Source organism: Lissotriton vulgaris, chromosome 7, assembly GCF_964263255.1.
Source record: "Lissotriton vulgaris chromosome 7, aLisVul1.2, whole genome shotgun sequence".
Classification (NCBI taxonomy): Eukaryota; Metazoa; Chordata; class Amphibia; order Caudata; family Salamandridae; genus Lissotriton; species Lissotriton vulgaris.
The window spans coordinates 288547623-288564945 of NC_141695.1; the positions used below are offsets into that span (position 1 = coordinate 288547623).

Consider the following 17323-nt stretch of genomic DNA (forward strand, 5'->3'; position numbering starts at 1 on the left):
TTAAGTATTTGTTTCCCCCTCCCTTGCATCTATATGTGACTGCTGCTCAGATAGATACCAGCCAGGATAGTGGAACTAAAGGAGGCCCAATGGCCCCTTAAATTCGGCTTTTGTTTTGAGTCTCCAGACGGATGGAGTCTGAAATACGGAAGCCCACTCACAGCCTGCAAGTTGCTGCTTTGAAATAAAGTAGGCAACGTGCAGGTACAGCTGAATGCGTCCTTGTGCCTGGAAGTTACAACGGGACAAGTAAATCACATGTCAATGAGGCCCAGCTTCTTTCAGGGTGAAAATAGTGGGTGAACGCCGTGGACCCCTCCTTGTGCCCTGGTTTGGTTCCATGTACCGACAGTTACAAAGCAGACGGTGAGACCGGATACATCAGATGGCTGTGTTGTGCGAGGCTTCTGCTGTATGAATAAAGCTTACAAACCTTTCGATTCTTCTGCTTCTTTTATGAAAAACCCAACACTACTACTTATATCGATAGAGACCCTCTGACACACACAGCACAATGCTTACAATTAACTACATTTAACTAACCATCTGGTAAAGTCCGCCAATTCAAATGGCCGACATTTTGCATGAAGACTGGAGAAATCGGGAAACGTGGTTGGCAGCCATCTCGAAAGTGGACAGTAAATTAACGGTCAAGGAAATTACAGAAGACTCACGTACATAAAGGGTTGCGTTGCTTTCCACCAAAATACAAGGAAGACAGCTGAGTCGGGTATCGAATAAACAACACTGTAAAATGTAATTATTAAAATGATGCACCTTTTTTCTTTATTATCTAGCAATAACTTTATAACGTCTCTCATAAAGTATTTATATTTTCTTGAGTCGTTTGCTATATCCGAGGAGTCCCTGTATCGGTTCGTTGAAAGAGTTGGGGAGTCTAAGATGGCCGCCACGGTAGCCCGAAGTGAGGCTATGCATTTCTCACGAAAGGACTATGGATACTTTCTTCTGCCACTCTATGGTCTTTTTCTGCGCATGCTCGGCTGCAGCTCGTAGTTTGTAGCCCTGTAGGACACGTGTGGACGAGGAGCTGTGCGTTGAAGAGCGTGCGACATGAGGCCAGGTAACGTTGGATTGAGTGGCCGTGCATGCTTGGGGAGGAGAGTGCATAACGCGGAGAAGGGTATCCGAGAGAAAGAAACACTCGAGTTGCAGAGTGATTATAAGGGGCGCCCTTGGGGATAGCGAGAGAAGTAGGGCCTACTATGGACCTTCAAGGAGTTAGGCGGAGGTAAAGGGGGCTGGGGGGCGGTAGCATTGAGGACACACCGATTTTGTTTTTGGGAGTGTGGGGGCTATCAAACAAAGTAGTCGAAGGTAGGGGGCGGCTGGTTGTGTGATATCTCCAGTGCCCATTGTAGTGTAGGTTCAAGGTGCGCTCTACAGCTCGTTTGATAAGTTTCTCCAACCTTACGTGTGGCGAGCTAAGTGTCTGTCCGTCCTATTGGTGTGTGTAGGTAGTTTCAAGTCTGCGTTTATTTCCTTGGTACCCTCAAGCGCCGCAGTCTGGAACCAATTCTGACTAATTTTGAGGCACTCTCCGGGAAACTTGATAGTTTAGAGCTTAGGTCTCGGTTCTTATGTCCAACAGTCAGGCTATCCCGATCGTGGCTGGACGTTCCTGGGTAAGTCACCAAAATCTTCTTAATAGGTTAAAACTAGGGTCTAGCGTATTTATTTTTTGACAATCAACTTTGATTTTTGAATATAACACACAGCACCATTCAGAGCTATATTGTCAGAGTAGGGTGAAAAACACATCACAGTGACATCAATGCTACGCAAATAATTCAATAATGACATATCCACGTGTATCTGAAGAGCGAACCACTCCATCTCAGTCGTCTATTACCCCAACCCAATCTAGCGTATTTATATGTTCTTTCTTGAGTGCAAACCTAGCCAAAATGCAGCAGAGGACTGTACATAGTAAAGCAAAGGTAAACTTAAAAACCACAAGCAATAGTAGAGGAAGCTAAGTTATGAACATTTAATATATTGTGATGTAGTGTTTTTTTTAAAAATGTGCGACTTAATTTCTTTCCTAAATTGAAGCATCACTGGAACGGTCCTGATGAATATGGGATGTTGTTCCACGTCCTAGGTGCATAGATGAAAACGGCCTTTTGGCAAGGGATTTAGGTGTCCACCTCTCCCTTTTGTTTGATATGGTTTGAGAGGTATACTGTGAGTGGACAATGTGTTGACCAATATAGTGTGCAAGGGGCAGAGAGTGCCTTGTTTGTATGGAGTGCATGATGTCGTGTATGGCGAGATATTAGACGCATGTTCTGTTGTGTATCTGAATGCCCTGTGTGCAGAGGAAGTGTGTAGTTGTATTATGAATGGTCTAACTTCGTGTCCTTTCTTCACGTTTTGTTGTTTGAAGGGATATATATGGTCGGTTTCCCCTTGTATTCTAGGGACTTGGTTCCAAAGTCAAGTGATATTTCTTTTCCTTTCTTTAGTGCTTAGGTTAATATTTTGAACCCATCTCCACCCGCCCCCCCCCCCACCTTCTTAATCTGCCTATTTCTGGGTATCAACTTTCTGGTACTGTAAGCATTTAGTTTTTATTAGATTAATTTGCTTTGAATATTTTCCCTTGTCTTGCTATTCCATCATGAACTTGAATTCAACTTAGGGTATTTATGCCTAGGTTTATTGTAGTTTTGTGGATGCGATGTAGACAAATTACAGCATCTGGTGGAATGTTCCTCCCTGAAGGGGGAGCAACTAAGAACCCTATATAAAGATCAATTAACCATCACCCCACCCGCCCTAATTTTACTCTTGGGTTATTTTCTTGACTGTAGTGTTATCTCTGTAATCCTTGGCTAACAGTGGCATTTGCCCTGTAGAAGAAAAAGACATGCATCCAGGACATGTATTGACCTATAAGTGATGAGGTGGACACAAGCACATAATTACAGCATATTTCTTTGAAATGTGAATAAAGTAATCCACAGTGTCACAATAAGTAACAGTGTCACAGTAGTTATATGGATTTTACATCCGTTTCATTGAAAGGTAATTTGTGGTGACTTTCAATTGCTGAGAATTCTGTTGCATTGTTCAAAGGTTAATTTTCTGATTCAGGAGAGGGACATCAGCCTATGTGTATTATCACCTCTTGCATAGTATACCTAGGGCTTTCTCAAGGTCGGAGTCATATGGATACAGGATGTCTTGTTGGAGCTTGCAAGCACTACAAATGAATATGAAAATCGAAAAGTCATAAAAGTACATTTGATGTGGTACGCAACTAGTGGCACTGCACAACTTTGTGTGGAAAAGTAAGAATTGCTGAGTGTGTCTATCCTTTTCTAAGAAATTAGGATGAGTCTCTTATATTTGATAAAGGAAAGTGTGATTTGAAAAATATGGAATCATTAATCCTAGTGTGTGGGGAAGAATTGCCTTTGTTGGTAATTCTGTGGTTAATCTAAATGAGTCCCTCCTGGTGGGGAATTGACCTCATAACTGTTACTTTATGGTTTAAGGAATGTAACTGCGGGATTCAGTGTCTCATCCTACCATTTAAACTGTGATGACTGAGAAAAAAGGGAAACACTACAGCAAAAATAAGGTGGTGGATGGAATGTTTTAATTCAGCTACTGCCAATCGCTTAGGCCGCATTCCAGTCCATTGGTTTTTGCCCCATGCTACTTTAGACAAAGGTGCGCCTTTTGCAAATCAGTACTGACCCTCCAGAACGTACCCTAAGCAACCTTAGACCGTTCTTGACCTGCTTAGCTCTCTTCAGTGAGTGATAACTTGAGTACTATGGCATAATGAATACGGAGTCCCGCATACTCGTCTGACTTACGGCATAAACTTGCACTATCGATGGTGGAATGCTTGATTGAATTTGTCACACTTTATACAAAGGGCTGCGTTTTTAGGTCGAGCCTAGCAGCGTGCATGTGCTGCTCTGCGAGGCTTCTTGCATCTATACTGTGTGGGTATGACTCCTACCATGCATTGGATTGGCTTTTGCGTGTGTCTTTCTATAATGAAATGAACAAACAATATCCCACAAGATATTAATTAACAGACAGTTAAGTATGTTTGCCAAAAGCATTACTAGCAATGAAAAGGTAGACTTAATTTAGTTTTTAGAAAGTGCATATAGCGTCATATATTTAAATTATCAACAGGATATACAGTTATGGCAGCACTGTATAGACTTAAATCAAGAGGCAACCCAAATTGCACTTGGTGCTCAGTGTGTATCGGTAACACAAGGTGGTGACGCAAGTGACAATGGTGCACAGCAAAAACAACGCAGGTGAAGTGAGTGGAATAATATACACAGTGTAAGGAAAAGCCTACATCGCGCTCGACTGAGAAGCTGCGCTCCCTGCCCCCGGATCCACCAGGGCTCGCTGCTTCATTCAGCTTCAGCACGCTGCTGATTGACTAGAACTGCCCGTACCCGCGACTATTATATCCCAGGAACTATTACAGCTACCTCGCGGTACCCGGCACCGCAGATGACCAGCATTCCCTCTTGATTTACTCCAAGGCTCTCTTAGACAGTTTTCACGCCGATCCTGGCCCAGCAGGCTCCCATTGCTGTAGCCCGTACTTTACCTGCAGCGCTTCTCTACAACTTACGGTGAAAATTGCAAAAAACAGTTGATGGACAGAATGTAGAACAATGTCATACATTCACCCCAGTACAAGGATCTGGGCCTAAATCCATCGGTTTTTTTTTGCACTCCACACCACCCTGGGTTAGACACTGGCTATATGCAAATCCGCTCTGACCCTGTGCCTCATGGGAACAGTCCAGTCCGAACTACCAAGCCATGTCTTTCCTAGAACGGAATCAAGCATCCAAGGACCGGTTTCTGGCTATCAGCCTTAATCAGCCTGGATAGCTTGACTCCAGACTGCAATTCTCTACAACTTACAGCACCATTCATTCACTGCAACCCCGTCCTGAGGACGATCCCAACTAAAGTGGATCGAAACGTCGTCGACAACACTGCGCAATCATTGGCGCAACTTCCTGCAATGGCTTACTTTAATTGTCATCTGTAAATCATACGTTATCTGACAAAATTACAAATTTTAATACAATGTCATTCTCATTTTTTATATATATATATATATATATATATATATATATATATATATATATATATATATATATATAATCTTTTTTAACAGTATTTAACTAATGTATTATATGTCAAAATTTGCAATGGTTTTAATTAACTGAGCAATAAAGATTACTTAAAAAAAAAAAATTGCCATTGCTCTTCATTACACTGTATATATTATTCCACTCCACCTGCGTCGTTTTTGCTGTGCACCATTGTCACTTGCGTCGCCACCATGTGTCACCGATACACACTGAGCACCAAGTGCAATTTGGGTTGCCTCTTGATTTACGTCTATACAGTGCTGCCATAATTGTACATCCTGTTGATAATTTAAATTTATGATGCTATATGCAGATGGACAGAATGCAGAACAATGTCATACATTCACCCCAGTACAGAGATCTGGGCCTAAATCCATTGCTTTTTTGCACTCCACACCACCCCAGTTTAGACATGGCCATATGCAAATCTGCCATTGCAATATGGCACTGTAACAAGCAGGGTGGCTCAGGTTTCTGAATCCTCTTCCAAGTGGTGCCACACCTCAGAAAGATTCAACCACATCCAGAACTGCATCTACCTAGTGGGGTCCCTGAATGCCTCAGTGACTTCTCCAATCCCAATGTAGCGCATGGCATTTTCGATCTGTGAGACATGTCAACTGGCTTAATCTGTTGGCACTGTCAAACTTGCAGTGTCAATGACTGCATGTGGAAGTATCCTTTAAAACTCTTTAGGAGATATATTTGAAATGGAAATCCACTACTTCTCCTGCTTTAAAGACAGACTAAGCCCAAATCATTCTTATTGTCCTGGAGTGGGCAAGGAGTGTTGTACCTAGAGCTGCCGAACCTGAGTTTTTCCCCTCTTTGCAGACTTACACTTCGGCAGGGCCTATTGCTTTACCAACAGGGCAGGGTCCTTCATCTGAGTTTCCACAACCCTTACCTTCATGTGTGGAGATTGAGAACCAACTGAAAGCATTTGTTGCGCCGACCGTGGTGGTTGATGGCATCCTTCCTGCCAGATACTCTTCCTCAGTCTACCTACTCTGAGTCCCCTCCCCCGCCCTCCCCACACACACACATATACTGATGTCTAAATGGGATCTGAACTTGCTTTTGGTATATCTCAGGTGCCTTTCGATCTGATGTATGTCTGTTTGTGACCATTGCTACAAACAGTCTCCATCATTGCAATTACGTCCGCATGTTGCATGAATGAGCTACGGGTGCCCTCAATACAACCACTTTACACCTCCTTTCTGGATAAACTCGCATTGCAGACTAGAGTGGTCTTCCAGTTGAAGGTTGCAGCCACTTCAAGGTTGGCCAGTGATTACTCTGCTAGTGTTTCCCCCAACACCATCCTAAGAGGAGGCAGTAGTACATCACGTGTCCCTTTGTGGGCTCTAGGCTTCATACATTTGCTGCACAAAAGACCATCGCATGGGTGATCATCTCCTTGTGGGTTTCTGGTGGGCAAAATAAGGGAAAGCTGTTTAAAAAAGAAGCCTGTCAAGGTGGAAAGTCCACTATATTAAAATCTTCAACACATTGGCCAAGGAGCAGTATTTTTTAAGTCTTCACATGACCTGAATAGATTAACTTGGCATGGGGAGTGCCTGGTCTTGACATCTGCAAGGTTGGTGGCGGTGCACACGCGCACGGAACATAATTTTCAGATAGAATTTTTTTTTTTTGGTGCAAAATACCTTACTGGAAACTAGGATATCAGATTTCCTGCCCTCTTTCCTAATCTGGTAATGCCAATGTTTAATCAACAGCTTTGCTTGTACAGTGTTTTGTGTAACCTGTCTGGATTAATTGAAGCTACGCATTTGTGAGTTTCAATATTATACTACAGCCAATCTCTGAGGCTGATCACATGTAACTTAAGTTTAAACACTTAGACCGACATAAAACCTGTTGTGTGATACTTTAGGCCAGTGGTCTTTAAACTTTTTTTAGGTCTCGCCTAGACGAAAGCAAAAGCGAAGCTTTTGCTGTCTATGCGAGACAACTTATGTTGCCACTTTTCTGGGAATATTGTGGACATCAGACTGTTACGAGCTTTTTCTGCTGTAGTCAGGCTGTCACGAGCTTCTCCTTTGGAGATTTGACCTCGTGAGCGCGCCTTGACTGCATCTAATGGGCCATGCGCTTCCTTTAGTCAGTTTCACTTTGACGCCTGCACTTTCAAAGTGAAATGAAACCATGTGTCTGGTAGTTGTTCATGTGGAGTGCCTTCTGACCTCGTGAGCGCGCCTTGACTGCATCTAATGTGTGTGGCTTTTTTTTCTCAACGTGGCCCTGGCGCTTGCTTCAGTCAGTTTCACTTTTAAGGTGCAGGCGTCAATGGGTCTGGTACTTGTTTTATTTCCATTTAATGCTCTTTGGAACAACAATTTTATATTACTTGTGTGTATTACCACTGGCCAGAATTTCAAAGACTTATATTCACGCAGGTGAAATAATACTATTGTGATTAGGGCCGATTTTTGGAGTCTGACCGTTCAGAGTGGAGCTTCAGAGTGGAGCTTCAGAGTGGAGCTTCAGAGTGGAGCTTCAGAGTGGAGCTTCAGAGTGGAGCTTCAGAGTGGAGCTTCAGAGTGGAGCTTCAGAGTGGAGCTTCAGAGTGGAGCTTCAGAGTGCAGAGTGGAGCTTCAGAGTGTCAAGAGCAATGCCAATAGCTCTAACTTTAACAAAGGCAAAACCATTGCATTGTAAATGCTTGTTATTTTACCGAATCACATGCTCATGCTGCTGCCTGGTTTGTCTACATGCACACAGGCAGAATCACTCGGTACAAAATGGCTCCTGTTCACTCGTCAGTACGGTCTTGCGCCGCCCCACCTTCCCCCTGCCAAATACATTCATTCCAAATACTGCTTATTTTCATATCAGACTGACTTCTCACATCTGGGATAGCAGGGGCACCTTCCACAGTGATTAGTGCTTCACAAAAAATAATTCTCGGCTAGCGCTCAGAAGCCTTGAAGCTTTGATTGAATGACACTGCAGTTTGATGCCCCGCTCGTTTTTTGATGCTATGCGTTCCAGACACTGATTTTATTAAGACTCACTTGGAGCTCTAAACTGTCACTTGATCTTTCTTTGGGTCATTTCGTTTGCCCGGAAGGACTAACATATCTGTGAAACCCTCTTCTTTTATAGTTTGAGCATCGTCTTCGTTTAGCAGGATAACATTATACATTTGAAAATACAAATATCCGGGAAGAGCAGAGAGCAAATCTCCGCGATGTTGGGCATTCTCCTATCATAAAGGAAGCGTGTTGGTGGGACCTGTGGCATCTAACGCATCATTTAACCCTATATGCGTGGGCACCTACCACAATAATGTATAGGATGCGTTTGTTCCGTTCCCGTTTTTAATTTGATGTAAAACTCAAATCACTGCACACTCTCTACTACACACTCTCTACTACACACTCTCTACTACAGTCACTACTCTCTACTACACACTCCCCACTACAGTCACTACTCTCTACTACACATTCTGCTACACACTCTCTACTACAGTCACTACTCTCTGCTACGCACTCTACTCTCTACTACACTCTACTACACACTCTCTACTACACACTCTACTACACACTCTCTACTACAGTCACTACTCTCTGCTACGCACTCTACTCTCTACTACACACTCTACTACACACTCTACTACAGTCGCTACTCTCTACTACACACTGTACTACACACTCTACTACAGTCACTACTACACACTCTACTACAGTCACTACTCTCTACTACACACTCACTACACACTCACTACTACAGCCACTACTCTCTTCGACACACTCTATACTAGACACTCTCTACTACACACTATCTACTACAGTCACTACTCTCTACTACACACTGTACTACACACTCTACTACAGTCACTACTCTCTACTACACACTACTACACACTCTCTACTACAGTCACTACTCTCTACTACACACTCTACTACACACTCACTACACACTCACTACTACAGCCACTACTCTCTTCGACACACTCTATACTAGACACTCTCTACTACACACTATCTACTACAGTCACTCTCTACTACACTCTCTACTACACTCTCTACTACACTCTCTACTACACACTCTACTACACACTCTACTACACACTCTACTACACACTCTACTACACACTCTACTACACACTCTACTACACACTCTACATTACACACTCTACATTACACACTCTACATTACACACTCTACATTACACACTCTACATTACACACTCTACATTACACACTCTACATTACACACTCTACATTACACACTCTACATTACACACTCTACATTACACACTCTACATTACACACTCTACATTACACACTCTACATTACACACTCTACATTACACACTCTACATTACACACTCTACATTACACACTCTACATTACACACTCTACATTACACACTCTACATTACACACTCTACATTACACACTCTACATTACACACTCTACATTACACACTCTCTACTACACACTCTACTCTACTACACTCTACTACACACTCTGCTACACACACGCTCTACTACACACTCTACTACGCACCCTCTACTACTCTCTACTACTCTACTACACATTCTCTACTACTCTACTACACACTCACTACTTTCTACTACACTCTACTACAGACTCTCCACTCTCTACTCCACACTCTCTACTTCAATCTCTCTACCTCAATCTCTCTAATTCAATCTCTCTACCTCAATCTCTCTACTTCAATCTCTCTACTTCAATCTCTCTACTTCACATTCTGTATTACACACTCTCTACTACACACTCACTACTCTCTAGTACACACTCTCTACTACACACTCTACTACACTCCCTACTACACATTCTCCTACACACTCTACTACACACTCTACTACACACTCACCACTCTACTACACACTCACCACTCTACTACACACTCACCACTCTACTACACACTCACTAGTCTCTACTGCTCACTCTCTACTACACACTCTCTACTACACACTCTCTACTACACACTCTCTACTACACACTCTCTACTACACACTCTCTACTCTCTACTACACACTCACTACTCTCTACTACACACTCACTACTCTCTACTACACACTCACTACTCTCTACTACACACCTACACACTCACTACTCTCTACTACACACTCTACTACTCACTACTACTCTCTCTACTACTCACTCTCTACTACTCACTCTCTACTGCTCATGACAATGCCATTTATTTATCTGTTTCCAAAACCAACACATAAATAAAACATTTGTCATTTACAATGCCAAAAGCGCTAACTTTTGCAAAGGCGAGACCGTTGCATTGTAAATGCTTGTTCATCTCTTCCACCCCCCACCAGAAAAAAGAAAATTATCAGGGCCACTCAGAATTTCCCAAAATTAGTTTATTCATTTGACAATGCTTAACTATGTCTAGACTTATGTAAACATTAGTTACGTTGTTGCCGTTTTTAAAAATGCTATCAAATACACAAATGCCAAACATATATTCTGGTCAGACAGGCCTTACTAAAGCGTACGAGTATGCGCTGTGGGGTGGGGGTTTTGAAGTATTTTTGAAGTCCCTTTGCTTTTGCCACATACTCCCGATAGGATATAAATGACAAAAGATGCTAGTGTTGGCCCATTACAAAGTGGTTTGCTGCTTGCTGCTCATGTGTTTTCAGCTTAAAACCAAGCAGTGTAATCAGAATAATGCTACTTCTGGCCAGAACTTGGCGCCACCCCCCTGGGAACACTGGAGGGCCCTCCAAGGGGGCCCGAACCCCAGTTTGAAGACTCATGCTTTAGGCAGTGAGTAGCCTCAGCAAACAAGCATTGGAAATGCAATAGGGCTCGCATTAGGAAAGTTTGAGCTATTGGTCTTATAAATGTTTTTTTTTTATTTATGTGTTTTTTTTTTTTAATTGCGAAATTAATATCTTTGTCATTTACAATGCCAATAGTTATAACTTTCGCAAATGTGACACCTATAGCATTTGTAATGCAACATGTTTTGTATTTACGTGACTTAGATGTATGGATATTACAAATAACAATGGCTTTTAATTTTTTTAAAAAAATTAATACTTAAATAATTTATTTAATTTCTAATGGCAATAGCTTAAACTTTTGTGAAGATTATGTTCAATGTTTTTTTATTGTGACGAAAATCCAAGAACAGAAGTGAAATATTAACATCTTTTTGTGATTTGTAATAAAGCTTGAAAACAGCTTGAAACATTGAAAGAACATATTTGAACCAGTGATGCTGTGGTTGCGCTGAGTGATGCTGTGGTTGCGCTGAGTGATGCTGTGGTTGCATCGGCGGAGCTGTGTCGGTGGGGGCATCGGCGGAGCTGTGTAGGTGGAGCTGTGTGGTGGGTGGCACTTTTTATAAATCATTAGTAAAAGAGATCAATGAAATTCAACTAAACCCATATATAGCAGAAGAGGAGAAAGCTCTAGTAACGGGATTCAGGATGAATGTATTCCTTTGAAGCAAATCGCCAGCATGTGAAAGGTGTAAAATAGCAATCCGCATAAAACGAAAATGCCAGCAAAAGACTTTATAAAATTCTGTGTGGCCTGATAAAATAATTAGAGCGTTTAATTATATCATGACCAACAACGGTTATTGTTTCAAGAGCAGCGTGCGAGATGGTTAGGCTGCAATATAAACAAGCCCTCGGCATTGCTGTGGCGGGAAGGGGGGCGGGGAGAGGCAAGAGGGGAAGAATAGGGGCCTGGAGCAGCAGCCTTTGATGTGCTGGCCGGCAGTGCAGTGAATAATTAGGGGATGAGAAATGCTGGTGGGGGAAACTTGAGATGCTTGAGGAGGCTGATGGCTTTGATGTGCACGTGCTCTCGGGCACTGCAACAAATCGCCGAGATGGTTAAACTCTGTTTAAGCCACAATATGCCTCGCCAGCTATGCGCTTGAGCGCATCAGCAGGCGAGCCCTAAAGACCAGTGCTGGGAACTTGAAACGCAAATACATGTTATGAAAGGATAAGGTACCATATTCACTGATTGACTATCTCCGTATTTGCATCTGAATGAATCTTGCCTCACATTCATCTTTTGAGTATTTATTTAGCAGCAATCTCCTGATAAAGGAGAGGACGAAAGAAGCTGGCTTTGAACCCCATAGCTTACCTAGCGATAACCACCATACTCTGAATTTAATTTAGGACTCTAAGCTCGCAGGGCATCTGTTTTAAATTATGATCAGAGTAAATGTATAGGAATTTTGTAAAATGTATTTTGGTGGAAGACTACTCTTTTTCTGGCTACATCATCCAACGGTTACATGCGGGAGCTGCTGCGTTTTCAATCTAGCAACCAAATTCTAGATTCTTCCTAAATGAATCTTTTTACTGATGAAACTTTTTAGTTCGTTCTGAAGGTCAATTTCAAGTTTCACACCTACTTTTCCAAATATCTCGCTTGTAGTTGGAATTCTATTCTTTAGATGAGTTACATACATGCCTTTCTCCCTTTGTCTGCTTTCTCATGTGTTCTCTCCTAATTCCAGCACTGTTGGTATTAAGGTTGGTTTAATATTTTTTTGTTCTTGAAATCAGTGTTTATTCGCTTTTGAGGTTGGAGGGTGTTCTTGATCCGGGTATCTTAACAAACTTGTCCTTGGGTCAGACGTTTGGCACGGACGTTGTTCCTGATTCTAGTGGGCTTAGGATGGACATGGATTCAAGTATTTGCAAGTTAGGGTGCTGCAGGGCTAGGCGGCTTTCTATTATAAATCTGATTGTAGTTACTAAAAGTATCTAAATTTCAGCAAGGTGCAGCTTTGTGCTTTGCACCAATTCAGCCTCCTTGTAGTTTTTCCTCTTGAGACCACCCAGGCTCACTGTCTTCCTCCCCCCCCCCCCCCCCCCCCTCCCCTCTTTGGTTTGGATGCCATCGAATAGTAGAGCTGAACCCTTGGGCATTGTAGTTCTTTTTCTGTGGCCAATCTAGTTCTCACTAATGCTGAGACTAAAACTCAACCATGTTTATTTACCTGTCTAAAGTAAAAGTGAACCCCTATGGGGTTCCTGAAATGGGTTGTAGTGTCCTTGGGAGGAGACATTTATAAATGATCAAAGAGGTTGAAAGCCCTCGTTCGGGTCTTCTCTACCTGATTCTTTGTTTGTCAGTTAACTCCGTCACCACCTCACGCCCCAAAGACAAGTGATCCAGTTTTTAAAAGCACATAGGTGCACTGAGAGGGCCCATTGCAGTACCTTCTCAATTATACCATGGTAGAGGATTGTCTTGTGTGAATATTGGTACTTGCTTGAGCTTACCGTTGCCTTACGTTTAGGATGTGGGAAAAATGCAGCTGTAGGTTCTGGGATTTACCCCCTTCACTCACAAATGCTTGCACTTGGAGATGTAAGGTGAAGTCTTATTTAAGCAAAATTGTTTCGCTACTATGCTTATGTTGTTTATTGTTTAGTTGTGTTGTGTAGCTGCCTTGTCGGGCGCCAGGACGCTCCTTAGCTGGAGCATCTGTGCGCCAATTAAAAATCACATAACATAACATAACAAGGGTATACAGTATCAGTGCCCAAACTACCATTAGTCGTGGAGCTTAGTTTGAATGCCAAACGTGACACTTAATGGAACCCCAACCTACTGGGACATACACACCACAGTACATCCTGTATGGGTCAATGATAACCTTAAACAAGCATTTGCAATGCAATAGGTCTCGCATCAGGAAAGTTTGAGCTATTGGTATTGTAAATGACTAATATTTTATTTATGTGTTGTTTTTGAAAATAGCTAAATTAATAGCTTTGTCATTCACAATGCCAATAGTTTTAACTTTCGCAAATGTGACACCTATAGCATTTGTAATGCAATATGTGTTGTATTTACGTGACTTAAATGTATTGATATTACAAATAACAATGTCTTCATTTTTTTAATAATTAATACTTAAATAAAAGTTATTGTGATTTATAATGGCAATAGGTTAAACTTTTGTAAATAACTTTTGTGAAGATTATGTTCAGTGTATTTTATTGTGATGAAAATCCAAGAACAGAAGTGAAATATTAACATCTTTTTGTGACATTTGTAATAAAGCTTGAAACATTGAGAGAACATATTTGAACTAGTTGTTGTTGAATGGTTGCACAGATTGATGTTGTGGAGGCGACGAGTGATGCTGTGGCATTGTGATGCTGTGGTAGCGCATAGTGATGTTGTGGTACCCCGGAGTGATTCTGTGGTGGTGCTGAGTGATTCTGTGGTGGTGCTGAGTGATTCTGTGGTGGTGCTGAGTGATTCTGTGGTGGTGCTGAGTGATTCTGTGGTGGTGCTGAGTGATTCTGTGGTGGTGCTGAGTGATTCTGTGGTGGTGCTGAGTGATTCTGTGGTGGTGCTGAGTGATTCTGTGGTGGTGCTGAGTGGTTCTGTGGTGGTGCTGAGTGGTTCTGTGGTGGTGCTGAGTGGTTCTGTGGTGGTGCTGAGTGATGCTGTGGTGATGCGATAGAGGGGATGGATAGAGGGAGGGCGTTGGATAGAGGGAGGGCAATGGATAGATAGGAGGGCGATGGATAGATAGAGGGAGGGCGATGGATAGATAGAGGGAGGGCGATGGATAGATAGAGAGAGGGCGATAGATAGAGGGAGGGCGATGGATAGATAGAGGGAGGGCGATGGATAGATAGAGGGAGGGCGATGGATAGATAGAGGGCGGGCGATGGATAGATAGAGGGCGTAGTGTGCTGCCCCTAGAGTACCCTATTCCTGCTACAAGCAGCACACAGCATTGATGACACATGAGCTGTCCTGCAAAAAGTGTACATTTGTGGTCCCTGAGGATCAGTGTTTGCCCCTTTGCTCTATGACAGCAAAAGTGAGAAAGAATGAGAAATGGAGATAGAGAATGTGAGAGGAAAATTAGAAGAGGAGAGAAAGAGACAGAGAGGGAAGGATGACAGAGTGCAGAAAAACATGTAAGAGAGAAAGAAAGAAAAAGAAGGCAGAGAAAGATAGGATATGAAAATAGAAGAAATAAATGAGGATACATAGGATATAGAAAGGAGCAAAAGAAAGGCAGTGAAGGAAAAAGATACATTAGAAGAAAATTAAAGGAAGAAAAAACGAAACAGTGAAAAGAATGAATGAAAGGAGAAGAAAAAAGAATGACAGAACGGCATAAAGAGACAAATAAGGAAATCAGAATTGAGAGAGGAAAGAAGGCAAGAGAAAAAAGACAACAAGAAAAGGATGTGGTGTAAGGCAAGAAGAAAATGAGAGGTGCAAAGAGAGAAGTTAAAATAAAATGGGAAAGAAAAAAAGGATATATTTTGTGAGTTATTAATGTCTTGAGTAGATGTTGTTTCTTGCAGTTATTGTAATGATTTAAATAAATCTGTTATATGTATGTGTTAAACAACATCCTATATAGAAGACACGGCCATGATCTAAATATCAAAAGATGATGCAGATATTGAAAATACCACTAGTTACATTAATCACCGATACAAGAATATTGATACATTAAAACAGTGTAATAGGTTATTGTTGTTGGATAGCTAGGAATGTAATTAAAATAAGAATGAACCCGGCCTAAAAGCATGAAAAGTCAGCATTTTGTAAATGTCAGTGTCTTTTACTCTGCATCATGTTTGAAACTGCAGAAAGTGAGAGGTGTCTGCCTTATAGTGTAGAGTCTGCAGCAATTATGACGGTTTTGTTATAAACAGCTTTGCATTTAAAATATACAAGTCCAGACCAGCAGTGCGCAACAACTTTTAACTCCTTACAGAGTCAATAGATTTCACGCTAACAATTTTTTTGAAAGGTCAAAAGAAAAGCCGAGCGCAAACATTTCCTGAGCCGATCATATATTGGGGTACTTTGCGCATCGGGGTTGAATGATAGGATAAAATGCCTGAGCTAAGTAGTACTATGCACAAAGTGGAACGAAAGTGTCTATTGTCTATGTCCTTTTCCCATTCAACAGACACGTAATGGGTGTGAAACTGTGGTGAACGTGACCCCAATCAGGGTCGGATTGGGATCACAATTTGGCCCGGGCACTGACGAAAAAGTGGCCCACATTAAGGGGGCATGGCCTACATTTAAGGGGTGTGGCCTACATTTAAGGGGCGTGGCCTACATTTAAGGGGCGTGGCCCACATTCGAGGGGCATGCCCTTTCATGAAACACCATTTGGTTACTCTTTGAGGTCTAATTTGTAGACAAATATTTAGTGAATTAAGCCTTTTAAAGCTTACAGAGCAAGTAACATTGGTAAAGACTAGGAGCACTGCAGTTCAGATAACTGAATACTTACTTGCAGTCTTAACGCCCTGCACAATGTCGTTGGATACTCTTTCCTAACCAGCTATGTCCTAGACTCTAATCATCACATAAACCAGAAATCTAGAACAAAGTCAAGGAGAAAGGGTAAGACTGGAATCTCTGGTAATAGAACATGTAATAACAAAAGTAAGAATTCACAAACGAGGAAAAGGCAGTCTGGGGTGTAAAGAATGCTGAAAAAATGTATCTGTACAATCTAGTCATACATTTATTTCACAGTCAGCAGGTGATGTCTATATACAAAAAACACAGTTTTATTCATATCTGTTGCTGCCTTAAAGTCTGGGCCATGGGGAGTGAAATAAAACAATTGCCTAGGATCACATGATCTGATTAAGATACGAAACCAGTATTAATGCCAAGTTGTTGGTATCACATTGTGCAATTCAGAAACTAGATGTATATGCCTCACTTCCCTTACACTCACCTTACCCCCAACTGCAACTCATCTGGTATCAACATAGCTCTTGGTCATAACTCAGACCAGATGTTGTTGCTCCTGGCAAAATGTTTGTGAGCACCTATGTTCAGGCCTATATCATAATGTAATACAATCTGGAATAATGCTGCAAAATCATTCCTTGGGTAAATTGTGTACATTAAATTGCAACAACATTTGACGTGGAATTCTGTGTGCAACCTGCCTATTTCTCACATTTTTAGTGGTAAGGGTGATTTGGTTGTTGTTTTGTGAGCTAGCACACAATATCACAATAAACCATACGGGCATTGTGTTTGCAATTGTAGCTTTAGTTATGTTTACTTATGCCATTCTTTCAGCAACAATGAAAACCAATGCGATGTTCTGAGGATTTTCACCATTCCATT

At 41.8% G+C, this 17323-nt stretch overlaps 1 protein-coding gene across 1 annotated transcript in view; it reads left to right on the forward strand.

Annotated features, from left to right (window-relative positions):
• The first annotated feature begins 882 nt into the window (after positions 1–882).
• Positions 883–17323, forward strand: part of FBL (fibrillarin rRNA 2'-O-methyltransferase) — an 86350-nt gene continuing 69909 nt past the window's right edge. The window contains exon 1 of the mRNA XM_086930084.1: positions 883–1084. Within this exon, the coding sequence (XP_086786210.1) occupies positions 1075–1084 (10 nt within the window). The 5' untranslated portion in view covers positions 883–1074. The remainder of the gene's footprint in view (positions 1085–17323) is intronic.